Genomic DNA, 21,506 nt, shown 5'->3' with positions numbered 1-21,506 from the left:
ACACCTCACCCTGTCTTCTTCATGACCTTGTATCCACCTTTAAAACACGGCCTTTCCACTGACCGAGAATGTTCAAGATGGGCATCACCTTTTTTCCCCTCAACTGGTTATGTAAAAAGCAGCCTTTAAAACCCTTCAAGTAGGAAAAGCAGCTATTTTATTTCTTGTGGAAAGACTCCTCCTCCTTCCACTGCCACAAGTATATGGGGCTGGTGACCATGAACTCACCTGCCAGTTGCTGGGTACCCCAGAGGCAGGCCCAGCCCCTGCAGCGAGAGCTGCCACTTGACTTGGTTTTCTTTGGGACAACATGGGTCACGGAGAGTGTGTGGACACTCGGCTGCCAATGCGTTGCTGGGATGGAAGACCACCTTGTTTCCAAGTTACTCATCTCAAAATAAGCGAGGAAGCTGATGGAACTCTTGATAGAGCTGAAGAGGAAAATCCAGAGGCAAGGGGGTGTCTATGCATATTTAGCAACAACTAGAAGAATTCAGAGCCAGACTGTGGCACAACAGTGCATTTAGGCAAATCCTCTGGCAGATCTGATGCCTAGACCTGCCTCTTGAAATCTGCATCATGGAAACACACACAGGGGCAGACAAATTGGTGTAACGATTCCCCAGGTACCCAACATCAGCTTCGACAATTACCAACACTTGTCAATCTTGTTTCATCCACCCACACTCTTTCTTTCTTCTCAAGTATTTTAAAGCAAATTTCATAAACCATGTTATTTCACCCCCAAGGACTCCAATATCCTGCCCCTCCTGGGACTGTCAAATAATAAATACCCAATATTCACTACTGGAAAATGAGCAATGTTATTTTTAATACAGATGTGGTACAGAATGTTTAATTACAGCAGGGCAGAGATTCTAGTTAAATAAAATTAAAAACCTTTATTTTTCCAAATATAAAATTACTAAATTAATGTCTCAAAAGAAAATATAACATGGTGAAAGCTTTAAAATTACACCACTATTCACCACAGGATTTATGATTTACCAATGACACACTCCACCACTTTGGCAAAAGGATGAAATTTTTTTAAAACAGTTTATAAACCTAACATAGCAAAGACTGTGTACATCTCCATATTGCACTTCTTTATGTACAAGGATAAAACAGAAAGGTCAAGTGTGTTGCATACGCGAAGAGAGGAACAAGTTTGTCACAACTGAACTTAATGCAGAAGCTGATGTGAGGAGATTAAAAATGTAGAAATGTCATATGTGTATGTACAGAATGCGGAGACTGTATGGACAGAGTATGTACATAACTATATACTGTACTACTTTTAAATTTTTAGCATAGTTTTGTGTATTAATAGAGGCCTTTGGTTCTAAACTGCTTGACTAGTTTTAAGCTCACACAGTTTCCTAAGCTTCCATATTCTTTTAAATGCAAGTAGGTGAGTATAAAAGCACTAACCCTCCTTGGCTCACTGGTACAAAAGTTACAACGGTCCGTTCCCTTAGGTCATCAAAAACTAGTCACAAAAATAGTTCTCGTATTCAACCCAAATGTGCCACAGGAAAAAAAAATATGTTCAAGATTTTCCAGTTTTGCCTAGAGGTGGACGTTACTCCAGCCTCCATTTCAGCGCTACCGTCCCTGCTAAGTACATTCCAGAACACTTGTTTACTCCAGGCCATTTATTTTAATACTACTCTGTAAGGAAGAATAAAATTTCACTCCAGCTTAAGAGAGTCCACCAACACCTCTGTTAAGACAGAATGAAAACTTTGAATATTGCCAGCAAGATTTAAAAAAATATGTGTACCCTCCTATGACTCCTCTAGAAAATCTGCTACGAAATAACACAGTTCTTGATTTCCTTTCTCTCCCATTCCCCTTCACGTCTCCTTGCGCTCGGTCATCCCCATGTTTTGCATGAGCCCAGTGATTAGCTTTGGAGATCAACCTGAGTTTGCAAATGACAAAGCAAATCCCCACAGGTGACCCATGAGGCAAAGTCACACAACTGAGGACGAGCTGGTCATCCCATGAACCATGGTGCTTGTTGGAGTCCCACTGATGGCATTGAAGATGTGAAGGGAATTCGGTAAGACGCTCGTCTTCTCCTCCAGCGGGCAAATCTTGAGGCACAGAAACACAACATTACCCAGGTGTCATGCCCCTAACGACATTTCTCAATGACAACATTTATTCATTCCCTGATGGTCACTGCTTCCCTGAATGATGGTGCTTTGTGGAGGCACTGTGTCAGCTCAACTAGCAAATGGCCTTTGTCAGGTCAGGATCACACAGAGAAAGTCAAGCACGACAGGTTTTGTTTCCTTTACAAATCAGTGAATGGAGCCTTCTAGACTCACCTTCTAGACTCGCCAGATTATAAGGCGGTGAAGCCTGTCTTACACATACTCAGCAGGGACACGACCTAGTCCTGTCCCTTGGAAAAGTCTTTTTAAAAAATGAATCCTGAGCATCTGTTTCTCTACTGGCTCCTTTTCTCAGGGCTTTATGGACTTCCATCCTGGGAAGGAGTGAGCAGCTGCCCGTCTGACCCGGAACAAGTCTCTCTTCACATTCGGTAACGCAGGGGAGAATTCTAAGGGCAAGACTTGACCTACCACCAGGCGGCAACTGAGAAGAACATACATATTCGGAGGCTCCCCTGGAAAATCCCAAAGCAAGTCTACTCCAGGTCATAACCTTTTTTTGCTTGAGGGTTCAAAAGAGTATACTCTTCCTAGTTGTTGAGATAATGGAAAGTTCAAGGTGCAGTTTCTTAGAGTACAGCCCTGTGTTAAATGTCCAAATAACATGGGAGTTTACGTCAACATTATCAGTCCATATGTTTTTCCTACTTTCATCTCTTCTGGTGCCAAATGCTGACACCAACTGATCAAACTCTGTTACACAGGAATCTGCAAGCTCTGTGGAAAAGACCTCGAGCTTTCTCCAAAAACTTGCTTCCACGAGACCATCCCTTTCTGCTTAATTATTCATACATTTCTTTCTTTCATCATTTCCATTTTTTCTACTTTCCTAAAAGTCCAGAAGAGGGTGGCTCCTTTTGCACACAGACTGTCCTTATGCCAACGTCTACAGTTGTTCAAACACAGTCCTAACTTTATGTAAGGCAGTCTACTGAGGTTCAGAAAAATAGAATTGAAAAATGACATTACCATCCCATCTGATTGTGTCAGCATGGAGGAGGGAAAAAAGCACACAAGTGAGAGCTTAGACATTTACATTAGTTTCCCATGACAGAAATGTCCTAACTAGACTATCACATGATATGTTAACTGACACAAGTGGGCCTGGCTTCCATTTGCAAGACTGAGAGACCATTATGAGGGAACAGTCAAAAGTCGTTACATACGATGGAGGTGCTAATGTTGCTTATTAAGACTGGCACCATGACTCGGAGGTCATCGCTATGGTTGATGGAAAATGGACCCCTGAGAAAGCCATGCTGCGGCAGCTGCTCTCTGACATTCAGTCGGCTGCCCAGCTAGCTGTCCTCTCTGACTACTGAGCCCACATAAGTAATCCTACTGGAAGGAACCCCTACAGGAAGGTGATAGCAGCAACGTAACTGGGAAGGATGCCCATCATGACAGGAGCAGCTGTGAAGAATCCACTGGGGCACCCAGGTCAGCTGTAAATAGCCAAAAACTGAACAACTCTATTTTTTGAAGTGGCAAAAATCATTTAATGCAACAGAATATTCCTTAAACTGGGCTGGTAAATCCTGGTCTTTCAAAGGATTGGGTGAATGAAAAAATTTCTAGGAACACTACAGGTATTTCTTGTGAGAGCTTTGTTTTGGTTTTAAACGAGGTTAGTGTGGGGAGGGACAGAGCTTTGAACCATGGCCAACTCTGAGCGAGACAAAAGGGAGGTGGGCGTTGTCCTCCTCTGGTCGTATTGGCTGGTATCAGGTGGGTGAATTATTAGCTGTTCCCCCAAGTAACCTGTGTTCAGAAAGTAGCAGCAGATAGCATGCTACATTCTTCTTCAAATATCAAAATTCTAGAAGGTTTAGGCCATCACAGGGTATATCCGAGACCCCAACTAATGTATGCTTGCTCAAAATGAGAACCCCAGCACGGCACCTACCTGTTCATGCATGATTTCAGAAAGCTCTTTTGCCATCTCCCTGTAGTTGGCCTTCATTTCTTCCTGGTACTCTAACTGGTCTTCTTTGATCAGACGCTCATTTATTGCTAAGGCTTGACCACAAGCTTCCACAAATTGCCTAAAATGGTGTGAGAGAGGGAAATAAAGATAAGTTGAGGACACAGAGTGAGTCCAACTGGTAGTATCTTTTTCTTGAATGAGCACAGAAATGACTGATATTTGATGAGAGAAAGACATTTCCAGTGCGCTTTACCTGAAAACTTCTTTAAGCAGCTTTACTTTGTTGTCTGGGTATCTTTTTGTGTTTGTGTCATCTAAGAAAGCTCGGGCATATGCTAGTGGGCCTGCGTTGACCTGGATAAAGAACAAATATTTAAAATGATGTTATAATAAAAATGACCATTATCACTGATTTGGTTTCAGTCGGCAGGTTCTAAAAATGCCATTTGAGTTAGTCATGATCCGTGTCCTCCAGGAACGGACAGCCCAACGAGGAAACCATGGACAAAGCTTATGTTGTTCTATGTCATTTGATTTTATCAACTCAGACATCATCAGGGAACTTGAGATGATGGCTCATTTTATGAACGAAGAAGCCAAGTTTGGAAAACGGAACCATCTGTTCAAGGTTGAACATCCAATAAATAAAAGATCAGAGCCCAAGTCTTCCAACTGGTATTTGTGCTATTCTACATTGAACTAATGTCCATCTGGTGAGTTTAGCGAAAAGCCAAAGAATATAGTATATTTTTGGTTTTTAAAAACCAACCATTCGCCTCCTTGAACTGTGTAGACGGCCATGAGCAAACTGCCTTGCTACCTTCAAATGAAGTAACCATGTGAAATGGGCTGAATGCCAAAGATTAGGGGCCTTTAACAACAGGAGGAGTGAACCAGAACCCTGCATCTCTCAATCAGCCAAGAAAAGTTCTCTGAAGTTGGGCAGGTTAGGATACATGATAATGTGGAGAGCAGGAAGGTTAATTAGACCCACTGGGTGGGAAGAAGAAAGTCCCAGGCCTCTGAGACAGTGTGAGAAACAACCTGACCATGTGATTACTGCATCATTTTCCTGGGAGGTGTGGTGGGCTCAGAAGGTAAGTTAAGTAGGGCGGGCTCTCTGTCTGCTCTGTCACTGTTGGCAAAGGAGCTGGGCTGCAGTTCTGATCCATGGTGGTCAGGACTTGCGCAGCAATGGCAGGAGAACCAGAGACAGGGAGACAGAGGGCCACAGTGGTGGGAAGTGGGCCCTCAGAGACAGGAGCAACTAGCTAACCCTTAAAGGCAACTGCAGGTGTCATCTGCAGGCAACTGCAGGTGTTGTGTGGGGACCTACATTAATGACCTGGGCAATGACCAATTATCCAAAATGACACAATCTACTCAATTTTAAGGATACGTAAAGAAGAAAGTTGATAAGACTTCCTAAGGCCTAACGAAGCAAGACCTTGGAGAATAGAGTCACACAAGCCACTTGATTGCTCTGTCTTACAGAAGAGCAACCCCAGCAAGGCTCTTGGTGAAAGAATTACAGAAATACAAAAATAAAACGGTAAAGTTAATTTCCTCCAGCTGCAACTTTGTTGTTACCTTGGTGGGTACACACGTACAAAAATCTCCTCATCATGGGGTAATCATCTTTGCTTTTTAAGATGACTGGGTGTTTATATATATTTTTAAGAATTATTTGTTTGACAGAGAGTGTGCATATGTGTATGTGCGGGGGCGGGGGAGGACGGAGAAAGGAGAGAGAAATTCACACTCCTCATGGAGTGCAGAGCCTGCAGTGGGGCTTGATCTCAAGATCCTGAGATCGGACCTGAGCCGAAGCCAAGAGTCAGACGCTCAGTCAGCTGCGCCACCCAGGCACCCTGATGACTGGGTATTTATAAAGCTCTGAGGTTACTGTCAAATGGCAGGGCACATTTTGCCCTTTAGAAAGCTCAACCTGTCCAGGCTCACCCTTTACTGGCGCCCACACCCCCCTGCTGGTGTTCTGATAGCGGCTGGATGTTCCCGGGCTATGTTACTGAGTGAACAGTTTTGTTTCTTAACTGCAGAAAATTGTGATCTCTGACCCCATTATGTAATCACTCATATTGCTGGAATATTTATCAAATTCACCTGATAACTTATTTTGGCACTTAAGTCTTTCAGGTCATAAGGGAAGAGATTCAAACATCTGTAATGACTCCTGTGGTGAAGGGTATTTAGAAAATGTTAGGCAACAACCCAGTGTGGATTTGATAAAAAGGTGACAAGAACTCATTCCAAAAAATGAACCAAAAACCCTCTAAAGCTTAGCTATTACAATCCAAATGCAACTTTCATAAATGTACCCTTTTTTTCCCCCAAAGATTTTATTTATTTACTTGAGAGAGAGAGAGAGGGAGAGAGAGCATGAAGAGGGGAGAGGGTCAGAGGGAGAAGCAGACTCCCCACTGAGTAGGGAGCCCAATGTGGGACTCAATCCTGGAACTCCAGGATCATGACCTGAGCTGAAGGCAGTCGCTTAAGCAACTGAGCCACCCAGGCGCCCAAATGTACCCTTTCTGAAAGAGAAAAGAATTAGCTATGAGGATATATGTGTGTGTATATATGTGTGTGTGTGAGTGTGTGTAATATATGCTAGAATTATTTATATATACTTAAAATCAATAAAGTCAAGAAGCATACTAATCACTGTAAAGAGGTGATTTAACATTTACCAATTTCCTAGGAAAACACGTAAGATACCCTTTAAAAACCAGTAATTTTGAAGTATTATATACAAACCAAAAGGTATATATGAGAGTATAGCTTGTTAAATTTTCACAGCTGAACATATATGTATAATCAGTACTTAGAACAAAAATGATCTTTTCCATAAATGCTGCACATTGCTGGACAGCTATATGGAAAAAAATGTATCTTGCCCTTATCTGTTACTGCATACAAAAATCCATTCTGGATGGATTGCAAATCAATATAGGAATGCCAAACAAAAGAAGGAAATATAGAACATTTTAGAGACAGACTTAAGAACCAAGTTCTTACAGAGGACACAAAAATGCTACCACTTAAGGAAAAAGTAATTAATTGAGTTATATTAAAATAAAGAATTTCTGTAAATCAGAAATTAAGAGAGTGAAACTTAAGGTACTTTTCCAGATTATAAATTCATAGAAACCAAAAAACAACAGTTTTATAAGGAAACCTACAGCTTCTTTATATTTAGAAGAGTCTTAATGCTTCTGGTTAGGCCACTCGAATTCCCCAAACTGAAAAAACTGAAAAAAATGGGGGGAAAAAAAAGGTTCATATGGAGAGCTGTCTCAGGGCCCTAGCAGACAGCTCAGGGGGCATGCTCTCTACAAGTGGGGTTAGGTGGGGTCCCTAGTTTACCGCCCCCCTCTGGTATCAGGAGAAACTACACAGATCCTGGAAGGTAAGCGGGATCACCAGGTAAGCAGAGGAGCTACACTCAACCTGGCTGGACTTGAAATTGACCAAGGTCCAGATGAGCCTTGGCACCTGCTGCCCTGGGTTTGTTGTGTCCAGCGCTTGGCTCACCTGAACGCTCACGCTGCCCTGCAGTTTGAGCTGCAATTTGATCATGTCCACCTCAGCTGAGGAGCACAGCTGCCGGAACTCGGCCACCTTCTTGCTCATCTCGTCAATGGCCACTTCGATGGGGTTCAGGTCGGTATGGTGCTGGTACATGACGGGGATCCGCTTCTTCACGTAAGGGAAGCAGTGTATTGCTGTGGAGGAATGGGTCCCAGAATCATTCCGCAGCTCGCACCATCTTTACAGTTACTGAGGTAGAAATACTCAGTAGTCTCATGTTAGAGGTAAGGAACCCAAAGCTTGCCCAAGGCAGAGACTAGGATTTTGTGGGACCAGAATACTATTTTCTTTTATCACCGCATATGTTTAATGATAAGCTGGATCTTGTGACGTCAAAAGAGCTGGGTCCTTGTTAAGCTTTAATGTGAGAAGTGTGTGTTTGAAAAAATCACTTTATCATTCCCTGCTCAATTTTCTTAACCATAAATGCTTTCCCTTCCTTGGAAGCTGTGAGATCTGAAAGAGCTAGTATGTAAAAGATGGCTTGGAAGATATAAAGAACAGTACACCATTCTGAGATTTCACAGAACAGATTTTAAGCCCAGAAAATTGCTCAATAAACATATCCTTGAGAACATTCATTTCTCTATAGAACTTTGAATCCCATGCTTGAGTTTGCACAAATCAGAGAAATCCACAAAAAAGACCAAGTGAGACTATATTTCCCAGCAAAGAATTTTAGGAACCAGAATCTCACAACTACTGAAGTCACACTATGATAAAGATATTCTGAAACATAAATGAATAAAAAACAGAGATAAAAACATTTACTATTTCTTATAGTTTTTTTGCTACAAGAAAGCCAATCAGTATTGTTTTCATTTATCATAACAAGCTATCAGAATGTATCAACACCAAACAGTTTAAAAATGAAGAGAAAAACAGCCAGTTTCCAATTTGGGTCTGTTTCAATTTCTAACTTGTTGCTTTACGTGATGTATAAATATCTATAGTACCTTTATTTAATATATGAGACATGAATATATATGCTTAACAGCTTAGTTTAGTTTTTAATGAGCAAAGGTAAGATGGAAGCGTTATGTTTGGACCACTGCTCTTTAGTAAGTGGCTGGGAGAGTTTACGTAGAAAGGACAAAATGAGAAAACAGGGCCAGCACCATGGAGCACACAGTTCAGATAGACAATCTGGAGTCTAGAAAAGCCGGAGGTGTTCAGCCTGCCGTAGCCTCAACTGTCACACCCTTACAGGCCTGTTCTAGTCCCTAAATGTGTTTTTTTTAACCAATCCAAGGCCAAAGGTCTTGTCTCCTATTTCCTGTGCATTCCTTGTAGATAGTTTTGAGTGGCAGCCACTGGGATTGATACCCCCCCCCCCCTTGAACCTAACACTCCTCTGGTAGTGTGACAAGAACCGGGTGTTGCCACTTTCCACCAGGGAGCACGGAGATGTGGACAGAAAGCGCTTTACAGATGAGCGCAACTGCAGTGGGTTTGTACCAAGTCCCATGGAAGTGTTTCAGGAGGCTAACGGCCATGTCAAATCACAGAATTTCTGAGGGCTGTGTTGTGACAATGGCACTGCTTACTAGAGAAAAACGAATTCCAAGGGTATGTGTGAGTTGTCCGTGGACTGTATGGATTTCACTCAGCGTGAAAGTCCTGAGTCTTGCGATGGTAACTGGAGACGTAGAGGAGCAAAGCAGAGTATGATAACACAGAAAACGCAGCGCCTGTGCCTGAGCCCAGCAGGCCTGTGTAGCTGGGTCTCCCCCTGCCTTCCTTGCTGGCCCCATCTACCCACTCTCCCTCAGAGTCATTCAGTTCCAGCCACACCGGCCCGCTGGTTGTCCCCTGAATCTGCCGCATACAAGCACCGGTGCCATTGGCCTTGGCCCTGACAGCTCCTTCTCTCTCCAGACGTTTGCATGATCTACCCCTCACCTCCTTCAAGTCTGGACTGAGTGTCGCCTCCCCAGTTTACGCCATTTAAACTGCCACCCTCCCCAGTCAACCTCGCATGTCTGATCTCCTTTTGCGTTTGTCTAGAACACACATTCACTTCCAGTACAGGAATGTTTACTGCTTGTTGTCTGTCTCCTCCTCCTGGAAGGTAAACTGCAGAGATCTCTGTTTTGTCACTATGGCAGGCTGGAACACTGCCAGCGCCCCATACATTTGTTGAATTCATGAATGTGTTACTGCCCAAGTGGCTAAATGAAAGAACGAAGTGGCCTGGAAGGTGGCAAATTCGAGGACTGACTGGGTGGGAGGATGGGGAAGAGGTGGCTGAGAGGGGTGGGTGCCTGTACAGTCTGGTGAGACTGAGTAGAACATGAAGAGCCGGACAATACCTCTGCCCCTCCTGGGATTCTTGACAGGATTTGGAAGATTCTGGAATAGTGAGTGACTGGGAAGAATGTCCACAGCAGGAGTTCTGTAGGAGGGGATCAAGCTGGGAGGCAGGCTCAGAAAGGTACAGCAAAGGGGCCTGCAGGGTGATCACTAGGTTTTGCAAATGATCCCGCAATTCCAGCAGACTGACCAATCCAGGGAAGTGAGCCTCTGCCGGGTTCAGAGGGCAGGGAGGGCCAGGGCTCCCCTACAACTTGGACGGTCAAAGGTTGGTTTGAAGCAAAGCAATGGAATTAAGAACCTAAAGAAATAATAACATAAGGGAAAACTCTCAAGTTCAAAGTCTTCAGAATATACTGGTGTATCTTTAACTGAAAGTTGATACAGAGCTTACGTGCTAAAAGATTTTATTCATATCTTTATTTAGAGAGAGCGAGCTTGAGCAAGCTGGGGGAAAGGCAGAGGGAGAAGGAGACTCCCAAGAAGACTCCCTGCTGGGCGTGAAGCCCGACGTAGGGCTCGACCTCATGACCCTGAGATCACAACCTGAGCCAAAATCAAGAGTTAGACACTCAACTGACTGAGCCGCCCAGGCGCCCCTAGCTTATGTGTTTTTAGTGTTTAGTACCATTTTTTCCTAACCCATTCTTTAAATCTTTATGATGCCCGACCATGCTTGTGATATTTTGAGATCTTTCAGGATAAAAACTATACTTTTGGGGGTGTTTTGTTGTACTGTCATCCCCTCTGGCGCAGCAGCAGCCTCAAAAGGCAAGGGGCTCAAAGGCAGCTAAGATCCAGCACAATCCAGCAAAACAGAGTACATTCTTTCCCCCCCTGGGTATAATTTACAAAGTTCTTTAACACAAGATGGATAGCGTAACCCTCATTTTACAGATGAGGGAACTGAGGCACGGGGAGTGGGTAAGTGACTTGCCCAAGATCCCACGGCTGAGCACAGACCCGGAGCGGCAGGCCCCTGGCCCAGGCTCTATTCCGCCCACACGTTCTCATCCTCACAGCTGAGCCGACAACCCAGGGGGCTCCTTCACCTCTCTCTGCAGTGCTCAGACTCTGTGTCTCCTCCGTCCCGGCAGGCAGGGAGCTTGGCTCTTGTTCAGCGACTCAAAAATATTTCTGTGACCAGATGGTCAACTGTAACGCTGAAGGGAATCTGGCCAGGAAACACCCTATGGTAATAACTCTTTATAGATCAGTAACGCTACCTGAGCGGACTCATCCAAATAAAAAAAGCCTCACCCTGACTCATCAGCGAACTTGGCATATCTGAAGCAGCAGCGCGCAAACTACGGGGCGCCAGAATCCCCTAGCGGGGGCGGGGCTTGTTCAACACGGGCCACACCCAGAGTTTCGGATTCAGTGGGGCTGGGCGGGGCCCGAGAATCTGCATGTCTCGGAAGTTCCTGGGTGATGCTGATGCTGCGGTCCGGGACCAGTGTGATAAGCGCTGACTTAGTCATGACAGCTGGAGAGAGAAACAGCCGAAGCCAGCAAAATGGCTCCCCCCAGAAAGGGAGCTGTCCTAAGAAGAAATCCGCAACTGTGTGCATTAGAAAACAAATCACTTCCAGCTGGGGAGGGGTTACCCCTGTCGAGGACCGTGCTGTTTGTGTTTTACAGGTTGTCTTTACTGTAAAAGCAGGAGTAGGGGCTCTTTAAGAATGGAGGCTTTCCGTTTTTTATTTTAACTTTTATCTCAGTTCTTTCCTAAGAAGGGTAGTAGATTCCCCAATACGCTGTTCTGAGCTATTTCACAATGAGTCATCGTCTTTCTATGGTAATAGCTTTACTGAGATACAAATTCACCCACTCCAAGTGTCCAAATCAGTGGACAGAGCAGAGGCCCATGTGAAATGCGGCATCTTAACGGTGCTCTCTGCACTCGGCGTCACAGGGTTCTGTCTTAGTGACCCGCCGGACCCCCCTGCAACATTGACTTCAGGACAAGCGACAGGGACCTTCCTGGTTGAGCTTAATGACCGCTCTTTGAAACACTGGGTGTAGACATACCTGGCTTTCTGAGCAGGCCTCCTCACTGATTTTTTCTGTTTTGTTTTTTTTTTAGAGTCAAGAAAGTATTTTCTTTTAGGTTATCCCTGTCATGCTGCTGACCCTAACCCACAAGTGGGTGGATCAGGCTCCCCCAAAGAAGGTAAAAATGATGCCCAAGATGATTCTACACCGCCAGGAACTGGGAAATGATGCAAAACACATTTCTGAGGTTGGGTTCTCGATGGCTACACAGTGTCCAAGAATCTATGAAAACTCAGTCACAGCCCAGCGGAGAGCCTCGGAAAGCAGAGAGCTTCCTGGCAGTAGAGGTATTCAAGCTGAGGTTGGCCAGCCACTCTCGGAGATGAAGTGGAAGGGCTCCAGACTCATATCCCATTTATTCACTCAGCCTACAATCCCCGAGCAGGTTCGTGCTGGGACCTGTGTGATAAAGATACACAAAGGGTCCCTTCCTGTGAGGGAGACACGGAACTGTGTGCAAGGGCTCTTGGGACCCTGGGCCTAGAGAGGTCTAGAGTGGGGTCCACATGGGTTTCAGAAGGAGTGTGTGAATCACCTCAAGTCCTGTGCGTATTCACTCAGAGGAGATAAGGGTCCATTATTTTCACCAGATTCTAAAAAGGGTCAGTGACTTGACTCTGCATATGAACTTCTGCTCTAGACAAAGAAGGAGGTGCTCACAGGTAAGTAGAAAAGTGTCAGGAGTCCTCCAAAGTAAGCACGAGATAAATATTAAACTGAAATGGACACGGGAAAGTTAACGAAGCTCGAAGGGCCCTTCATTCTAGAAGCTTCTGGATCCCTTGTGAAGAGCTCTTCATCTTGGTGTCCAGGCTCATGTCTGGACACGATTCTTCAAGGAAGAAGCCGGGGAACCGTACCTGTCAGGATGGTGCGCCTTTTGCACTGCTCCTCCACCCCGCCCTGCCTCTTCCCCGTCTGAGTGAAGGGCATCTCGAACATGAAGCGGCGAATGTTATGGGACCTCTCAAACTCCGTCTTCCTTTCCTGCAATTCTTTCTCATCGAAGAATGGAATCACATGAGTCACCTGGATGTATGCGTACTTGGAATCCAGATCCTTAGGGTTGACCTTTAAATGAATAAACAAAATGGGAGATTGGTACTACTTGAAAGACTCCTTCCAAGCATCCCAAAGCTTGTCTTTCCACTTTTTATTAATAGAAGATTTGGAGGGGCGCCTGGGGGGCTCAGTCGGTGAAATGTCCGACTCTTGATTTTGGCTCAGGTCATGATCTCAGGGTTGCAGGATTGAGCCCTCCCACCCCACCCCCTCACCACATCCCTTGGCTGGGCTCCACTCCACACTACTCAGCAGGAAATCTGCTTGTCCTGGTCCCTCTGCCCCTTCCTGCACTCACACACGCACACACGTGCTCTCAAGTAAATACATAAATAAAATCTTTTAAAATAAAGAAATAAAAGATCTGGAAAAATTTAGAAAAGCTGGAATAGTACAACAAACAGCCACACACCCACCACTTAGAACAACTGCTAATGCTTTGTTTCAAACACACACACGCATACACACAGGTGGACAGATACTTACACATACACATGCAGACATTTTGCTTTAGCTGAACCATTTCAAAGTAAGTGGTATCCATGATGCCACTTTAGCCAGCATCTCCTAAACATGAGGACATTCTCTCCCATGACCCATAATATATTATACCTAGTAAAATTAACTTAACCCATAATATCACTCAGTACGCACTCCATTAAAGTTCCTCAAATGTGGCTCTTTGTGTTTGAACCAGAATCTAGTCGATGATCATGTTTAATCTAGAATTCTCCACCTCTTTTTCATGACACTGAATTTTTTTAAGACATCATGCTAGTGAATGACTTCCCTGCGTGGATTTTTCTGCTGGGTTCCTGAACTGTAGTTTTACATGTGTTTATTTTAGTAATAATGTTTAACACCTAGAGCCTCAAATTATAATTAATCTGTAGAGAGATTAGATGTAACCAGATGTGGATGAATTACTTTAACACACATACAGACTAATCTGAGACTCATCTAACTGTAAGTTTAGCTCCTGTTTGACTCTGCACATAAATGCTTTTAGAACTGCATCGCTAACATCTGGGACGCACCAGAATACGAAACATAGGCATTTCCTATACAAGCACAACAGGTAATTTATTAGGGAGACAAATCAATTTTGCACATATGAATCGTATTTAAGCTTGCAGAGCAATAAAAAGGGGTCTGACAGAAATGACTGCAGAGAATTTGGAGACAGTTCTGGAACTGGGGCCAACAAACGAATGAGGTTTTGTGGGTCTCAAGTTACCAGGCACCACTGTCCTCTCAATGGGGATGTGTGTGAAGAGAAATGAGAAATAGGTGCAAATGTGCCTAAGACTTTGGAATTTAAGAAAATCAAAAAGTCATGAGTTATTACTTCTATTTTAGAAACAGCCATCTGGCCAATCCCTGTAACTATACTCAAACCTAGAAATGTAACTCTCCTCAGCAGAACCAATTTAAAAGCAATGGAAACCACATGCTTGCCTATTTTTTCAAGGGTATTTCCCTAGACTTCATTTCCAAAGTTGTAGGTCCATGTCAATATCAGCAGGAAGAGCAGAGGATTGGTGTCTGGGGGCAGAAGAACACATGAGAACCCTGAGATGAGGTTACAATGTTAAAGGCACAGTTTGACCTGGACAAAGATTTCGGTTTCAGAGAAAAAAAAGAGGCAATTGGATGTGAGTAATTTGGTCTAAGAAAAAAGGAGGTCTTCATAAGATCGTGTTGAGGTTTCTGGTTAAAAACAGACCAACAGTGTGTGTTTATCCCTTTCCTTCGTGCAACTCTGTTCAAATGCAGTACAGAATTAACCTGTGAGGAGCAAAGAAGGAGGAGAGAAGACAGCAGTGGATGAGAGCATTTACTGAATTTCTAGAAGGCACTTGCACGGAGGTGTGCTACCCAACCTGGCAGAGTCCCTGTTTTCCCATGCAGGTGGGACAAAGAAGAGTCCTGAGGAAAACAGCACTCAGTCACGATAGAAGTTCTAGTCTAAGTTCCCACACAGAGGGGTAACCAGTGAGTCAGAGCCCCTCTCAGAAGCCTGCTGCTATGGACTAACCCTCTATCCTCCCACCAAATTCTCAGAGTGAAATCTTAACCTTCAATGCGATGGTGCTGACAGGTGGGAGGTGATTAGGTCATGAGGGTGATGCCCGCAGGAGTGGGATTCATGCCCTTATATTAGGGGCCCCAAAGAGCTTCCTCACCCCTTCTACCATGTGAGGACACAGTGAGAGGAGACGGTTGTCTGTGAACCAGGAAGAAGCAGCTCACCAGGCACAGAATCTGCTGATGCCTTATCGTGGACTTCCCAACCACAGCAACTATGAGCAATTTTTGTTGTTTATAAGCTGCCCAGTCTCTGGTGTTTGTTACAGCTGCCTGAATGGACTGATGTCTAGAAAGACCAGCAATAGGATTAGGGTGACTGGGGGAGGAGTAAGGTGGAAACCAAGACGAGTGGCCAAAGTCTATTTGGAGTGGCCAAACTCCAGGTTCCCTTCCCTCATCCCCACCCAAGACAGAAGAGGGTTGCCCCTTGGAGAAACTGGTCTGGGAAAAGTCTAAGTGGGTTTACCAGTCTCAGCAGAAAGCAGGGGCAAAGGTACAGAGCAGAACACAGGGCGAGCAGGTCAAAGCTTGCAGACCGAACATGGGACCTTCAACCCTTGCTCAGGTCCTGCATCCAGAATCCAGAATTACCTGTTTCCTTGTCCCTAATCTACCAGTTGGGCAGGAAACTGGAAGATGTTTCCCTAGAGAAAAAAAGGGCCTCAAGGAAACAGATTTCAGAGACTAGGATTTCCAAAGCAGGGCTCAGGATGGAAAATGAACTAGGGATTCCCCAAAGGGGTGAATTTAGAAGGATGTAGAGCTTATCACTCCTGGAAACTGAGCAGGAAGACATTTTTGTTTGCTTAATATTTAATATTTATTTATTTACATTATTTTAATTTTATTTCTTTTAAAGATTTATTTATTTTAGAGAGAGGGAGTACATGTGTACATGCATGAGCTGGGGGCGGGGGGCAGAGGGAGAAAATCTTCAAGCCAACTCCCCACTGAGCACAAAGGCCCACACAGGGCTTGATCTCATGACCCATGAGATCATCGTCGGAACCAAAACCAGGAGTCAGATGTCTAACCAACTGAGCTAACCAGGTGCCCCAATTTTTATTATTTTTAAACTGAAGTGTAACTGACACACAATATTACGTTAGTTTCAGGTGTACAACATGGTGATTCAACATTTCTATACGTTAAGCCGTGCTCCCCACAAATGCAGCTACCGTCTGTCATCACGTGACACTATTACAGTAGCACTGACCACATTCCTGGCGCTGTGCTTCTAACCGGAAGCCCACATCTCCTACTCCCCTTCAGCCATTTTGCCCATCGCTCTGCCCCCTTCCCTCCTGGCAACCACTGGTTTGTTCTCTGTATTTATAGTCGGATTCTGCTTTGTGTTTGTTTATTCATTTGTTTGGCTTTTTATTTAGCAGGAGGACATTTTTAAGGCAAAAAACAGGAGATCTATCTCGGCCTGAATTTCAGAAAACAAAGGGATACCCAACTTCCTGGAGATGTCCCGAAGACAGTGGAACACATAAATATACAGAGAAATGTATAATTTCAGAAAAGGTCTTCCTAAGAGCGATACAGCAGAGGACACCTGCTTTAAACAGAAATCCTAGATCTCATTCCTACAAACATGCTGGCTAGTTAGTTCCTTCCTTAGTCTGTCCGTCAGTCTGTCCATCTGTCCATCATCAGGCTGAAAGTGGTATATCCTTTCAGATGTTACTTTGTAAAAGGTATCTTTTGTTTTTAAATATTTTATTTATTTATTTGTCAGAGAGGGAGAGAGAGAGTGCGCGAGCACTAGCAGGGGTAGCGGTAGGCAGAAGGAGATGCAGACTCCCCACCGAGCAAGGAGCCTGATGTGGGACTCAATCCTAGCACCCTAGGATCATAATCAGAACCGAAGGCAGATGCTTACCTGACTGAGATACCTAGGCATCTGTAAAAAAATAATCTTTTAAAATAATGAAATCTTTACTTAATGAAGGACGTCAGAAATCACAGAAAGGTGTCAAGAAGAAAAAAATTACACTTATTACTCAAGGCCAACCATTCTTAATTTTTCCTGTTTCTCCCCCACTATACACATTTATGAATACATATGACCAATCACGCATCATCAATCCATCAATACTACAGTATTATATTGCTATAAAATATTCCCAAACATGGTCATACCTTGCCAGAATCCTGTATCATTTTGACATTTTCAGAACCAAATTTATCTGAGTAAAGTTTAAGGAGTCTCTGGGAAATTTCTGACAGAGGCGTGAGTTTGGGTTCTTTGTAAATATACTCTTTTCCATCTTCATCTTCAAAGAATCCCTGTGACATAAAGCACAATTAGAGCTAGTCCCAACTATAAGCCCTAGGTTTACCATCCAGGAAGGATGCTTGTGTTATATGGGTTAAAAAAAAAAGAAAAAAAAAAAAGCAGGGGTGGGGAGGATGAGTCTAAAACAAAATCCTACTTCAACAGGCTTTCTGAAGAGGAAAGGAAAATGATAATAATGGGAAGTCAGGCTGCAGAGATAAAGGAAAACACAGAACTGCAAACTCATTCAAGAATGCTGTCATTAAGTGTTGAGAGAAATGGAGGATCAGGGATTCAAGACTGTTTTCTCGGGATCGAATGATGGATTCAAGCCTGTTTCACATTCCCAAGAAGCAGAGCTCACTAACGAGTGGTTCGGCAGCCTGCTCCGGGCAGCCTGCTCCGGGCGGGCCTCGGAAATGCACATACTCTCCCCTCACTGGCCTCCCCCATTTACACAGGACTTTTCGGCATAAAAAAAACATTCCAGTCTGGAGCAGGTTCCACAAAAGTTATCTGAAGGGTGTGTAAGTTCTGTTTTGCTTTATTTATGAGAAAAATATGAAAGGGCTGGGGAACGATAATCAGAAAACAGTTTCGCTCTCACCAGTTGGCAGGTGGTTCAGCACCCATCATGTCTGAATACAAAAAGGCTTAGAATTGCATGGGAAGTGAAAAAGGTTGAAAATTTTAAAGTCCAGATTGGGGTTAATACTTGAAAGAAATGAAAAAAAAAAGTTTCTCATCTAAAATAAAAGAGAAAATGGTGCAAAATACACAGTATATGAAAAAAAATGCAGGCTAAATGAGACAAATAACACCCACATCAAACTACAAGTTTAGATGCAGTAATTTCACTACATTACTTGCTTTTTAAGCATTTACTATAATTACCTCCACATCTGTTTCACTGTCTGTGAACTGGTATTGCTATAAAGTTATAAAAGACAATAACAGAGTAAATCGAAGGTTATATAATGCTCAAAGAAAACCACACGCCCTAAATAAATTATAATAACTTAATGCCATTTAATCATGTTAGAGACTTGGAGGTTAAACTTGCAGTTAAATTTAAATGAACCCTTTTCCACAGGGTTTCTGAACTATGACAAGGGTAAATAAACTTGTGGAGATATTATACTACAAAAGATAGAGATGCACATGGAACACAGGAAACTGGAAAAGTCTTAATTTTCATTTTAAAACATGCAGTATAGATGTATAAGGAAACAGGTGATTTATTTCTGTAAATGGAATAAAATGTTAATTTTTTTTTTTTTTGGAGTTTGTAATGACCGGACAGATATACATACAGACTGGAAAAGGAAACTTGCAAACCACACTGAAGTACCAAAGGTGTGCTAAAAATGTCTTACGGAGGGAGAACTTACCGCTGCCTTAAGAAAGTAATAAAGAAAAGACAGGAAGAAAAAAAAAAGCAGAGAGTTTACTGCCAAGGAAGATAAGAATCATACTAAATATGACAAATTCATCAAATCAGCATTTATAGAAAATAGAAAATTTATAAAACATAACTTCATAGAATTAAAAAAGCAAAAACAAAACAAAAACAAGGACTTAGGAGAGCTGCAGAACAGAGAGGGGGCTTACCTGTCCAAAGAAGGCCACTCGGAAGTATGTCCCCAGGAGCCTGCGGCCTGAGTGCATGACCTCAGTCACTTTGCTGTAGGCCCGGTGTAGTGTGTCATACAGATGGGCCAGCCTCTGAAAAGCAGAACAAAACCCATTTCCTCCCACTTGCAACTAGTAGAATCAGATTTAAAACAATTAAATGAAATCACAGAGGTAAAAATTCCTTGGACTTGAGTAAAAGAAACAAAATGCAAAAAAAAAAACCAAAAAAACAAAACAAGAGTGTCTCGAGTGCATAATTGGTAATGACCACTTTCCAATTATAGTATTTTCCACCCAAAGAACTATTTTGCATATTGAGGATCCATTAAATCTCCAAGTTGCAGGAAGCAACCTCTGTTTTCAAGTTAACATCAAATGTCAGAGATGGTAAATTAGTCCTACACATCACGATTTTAGTCTTTGCTTTTCCTACTTTCTTTGATAAGCTACGAGAAGCTGGACCACCTCCCCAGCCCAGGAATGGTGGCAGGGACAATAGCTTCCCGCGTGGAGGGAGCAAGGAGGAGTTCTGAGGAAGAAGGAACCTCGTGATTGTAAAACTTGGTTCTTGGCAACCTTTCAAAACTGGGGTACCACAATTGCCAATCCTTGTTTTCTGAGATTTGGGGTCCATACGGAGGCAGGGCCCGTGTGGGCCATGTATAGTGGCTCGGCAGGTGGTGACCTCCAGCGTCACACAGAGGGTCAGAGACCACAGGTCACCTCTGACCATGGCCTGCTTGTTCTCTTTTCATGTAAGAAGGTTTGGGTATATGTGTCACCCCACTGTCCTCTCAAACAGGAAAAAACAAACCACTCTGATACCTCGAAATCTCTTCGTTTCTCGTAAATGGGGATGATGAGTTTATAGATGTCAGCAATGAGCTCATAGCGTTCAGCCTTCCAGAGTCCATCTGCACACTGCTCTAGAAGCTCCATGAGCACATCCTGATCAAGAAAGAAGGCCACGGGCCAGAGAAGAGTGTTACAGGAAACACGACATTGTATTCTTTGCAGAATGCTTAACCAGTTAAGATGGCTAGGAGGAAAATTTCAAAATACATTACTTCTAAACACTAACTTCCACACTTGTAATAAATAGCTCATCACTACGTTCTTTTTTAATGAGCCACATTCCAAACATTTATAAGTGGAAATGAAGGGTCACATTATATGCCTGCGTAGTAGTTATATACCAATGGGAAAAAGTGGATACTGATAGCTTCACATAGGCTCTCAATCCGTGTTTGGTTCTCTTCTTAAAATTATAATTAAGAGAATTTTTTTTTCCTCCTGGGGCACCTGGGTGATTCAGTCGGTTGGGGTCTGACTCTTAATTTTGGTTTGGATCATGATCTGCGGACTGTGGGATCGAGCCCTCCGTTGGGCTCCACGCTTGGCAGGGAGCCTGCTTGAGATTCTCTCTTTCGCTCTCCTCTCCTCTCTGCTCTCTTTCTAAAGTAAATAAATAAATCTTAAAAAAAAAAAAAAAGAAAAAATTTTAATTTTTTCCTTTCTGAGAAACAATGATAATGCTGAGACATGAAATTACTAAGTGTGACTTCAAGCCATGTCAAGGATCTTGGAACAATTTGGCGATGGCACATGGAAGGCGTGATGCCAGCCTCACCAACAACCTTTCCTTGGAAGTTTCTATCTGCTGAAGTTTGGGTAGTCACCCGCCTCTTATAAAAGTCCTTGGGAGGACTTGAGAGGACCTTTGGGAGGAGCTAACACTTCCCATGACTCAGGGGTTAGGGCATGTGGCTCAGGTATAAACTAATTAGCATGAATCTACTTCCTGGCCTCAGTCATTGTTTCATCATCTGTGGAATGTGAACTGAACGGGCCCATCAGGGTGAATTTTAGGATCTTGTCCCAGAATACTGGGAAGGAGTGTTCTCACTGGCCCAGACTCAACAGGTAGCAAGGAGCCTGACTGGGGCCGACAACCATCTCAGAGCCAGCCAGGGACCCATGTGCCTTACTAACAGAGTGGAGCTCCCCCTCCTTCCCAAAGCAGCTGCACCATGGATAACTCTGTTAAACATTCACACTTATTGCTGTCTGTCTTTCTGGGATTTCCTAATGGAAGCCAATTTACTCAACCTTTATTGTTGAAGCCCATTTATGTGGGATTTCATCAATGTCATTGAGCACATTTTAATGTGCTTCTATGTCATCTCTATAGCTTTGGTGAAGTGTTTATTCAAATCTTTGGCTCACTTTTCCACAGGGTTGTTTATTGAGTTTTGAGAGTTCTTTACATATTTTGCATAAAAGTCCATTTTCAGGCACACAGTTTGTAATTTTCTCCCAGTCTGTGGTTTGTGACTGGATTTTC

At 43.4% G+C, this 21,506-nt stretch overlaps 1 protein-coding gene across 32 annotated transcripts in view; it reads right to left on the bottom strand.

Moving 5' to 3' along the window:
* Positions 1 to 800: 800 nt before the first annotated feature.
* Positions 801 to 21,506, bottom strand: part of DOCK9 (dedicator of cytokinesis 9) — a 275,409-nt gene continuing 254,703 nt past the window's right edge. For 14 of the 32 annotated variants that reach the window (XM_032864087.1, XM_032864092.1, XM_032864103.1 and 11 more), the window contains 10 exons: positions 19,988 to 20,110; positions 19,139 to 19,252; positions 18,919 to 18,924; positions 18,422 to 18,457; positions 17,392 to 17,538; positions 12,951 to 13,161; positions 7,666 to 7,856; positions 4,367 to 4,467; positions 4,093 to 4,231; positions 801 to 2,102 (listed from right to left, as the gene is read on the bottom strand). In XM_032864087.1, coding sequence (XP_032719978.1) covers positions 1,980 to 2,102; positions 4,093 to 4,231; positions 4,367 to 4,467; positions 7,666 to 7,856; positions 12,951 to 13,161; positions 17,392 to 17,538; positions 18,422 to 18,457; positions 18,919 to 18,924; positions 19,139 to 19,252; positions 19,988 to 20,110 — 1,191 coding nt within the window. In that variant the 3' untranslated portion in view covers positions 801 to 1,979. Of the gene's footprint in view, positions 2,103 to 3,155; positions 3,164 to 4,092; positions 4,232 to 4,366; positions 4,468 to 7,665; positions 7,857 to 12,950; positions 13,162 to 17,391; positions 17,539 to 18,421; positions 18,458 to 18,918; positions 18,925 to 19,138; positions 19,253 to 19,987; positions 20,111 to 21,506 lie in introns of all 32 variants that reach the window. The other 18 variants (XM_032864109.1, XM_032864115.1, XM_032864090.1 and 15 more) reach the window with 5 other exon arrangements.

This window comes from Lontra canadensis, unplaced genomic scaffold (genome assembly GCF_010015895.1).
Source record: "Lontra canadensis isolate GAN:19392208 unplaced genomic scaffold, GSC_riverotter_1.0 scaffold26, whole genome shotgun sequence".
NCBI lineage: Eukaryota > Metazoa > Chordata > Mammalia > Carnivora > Mustelidae > Lontra > Lontra canadensis.
The sequence above is the reverse complement of the archived record's forward strand: the minus strand, read 5'-3'. Positions and strand labels throughout refer to the sequence as shown.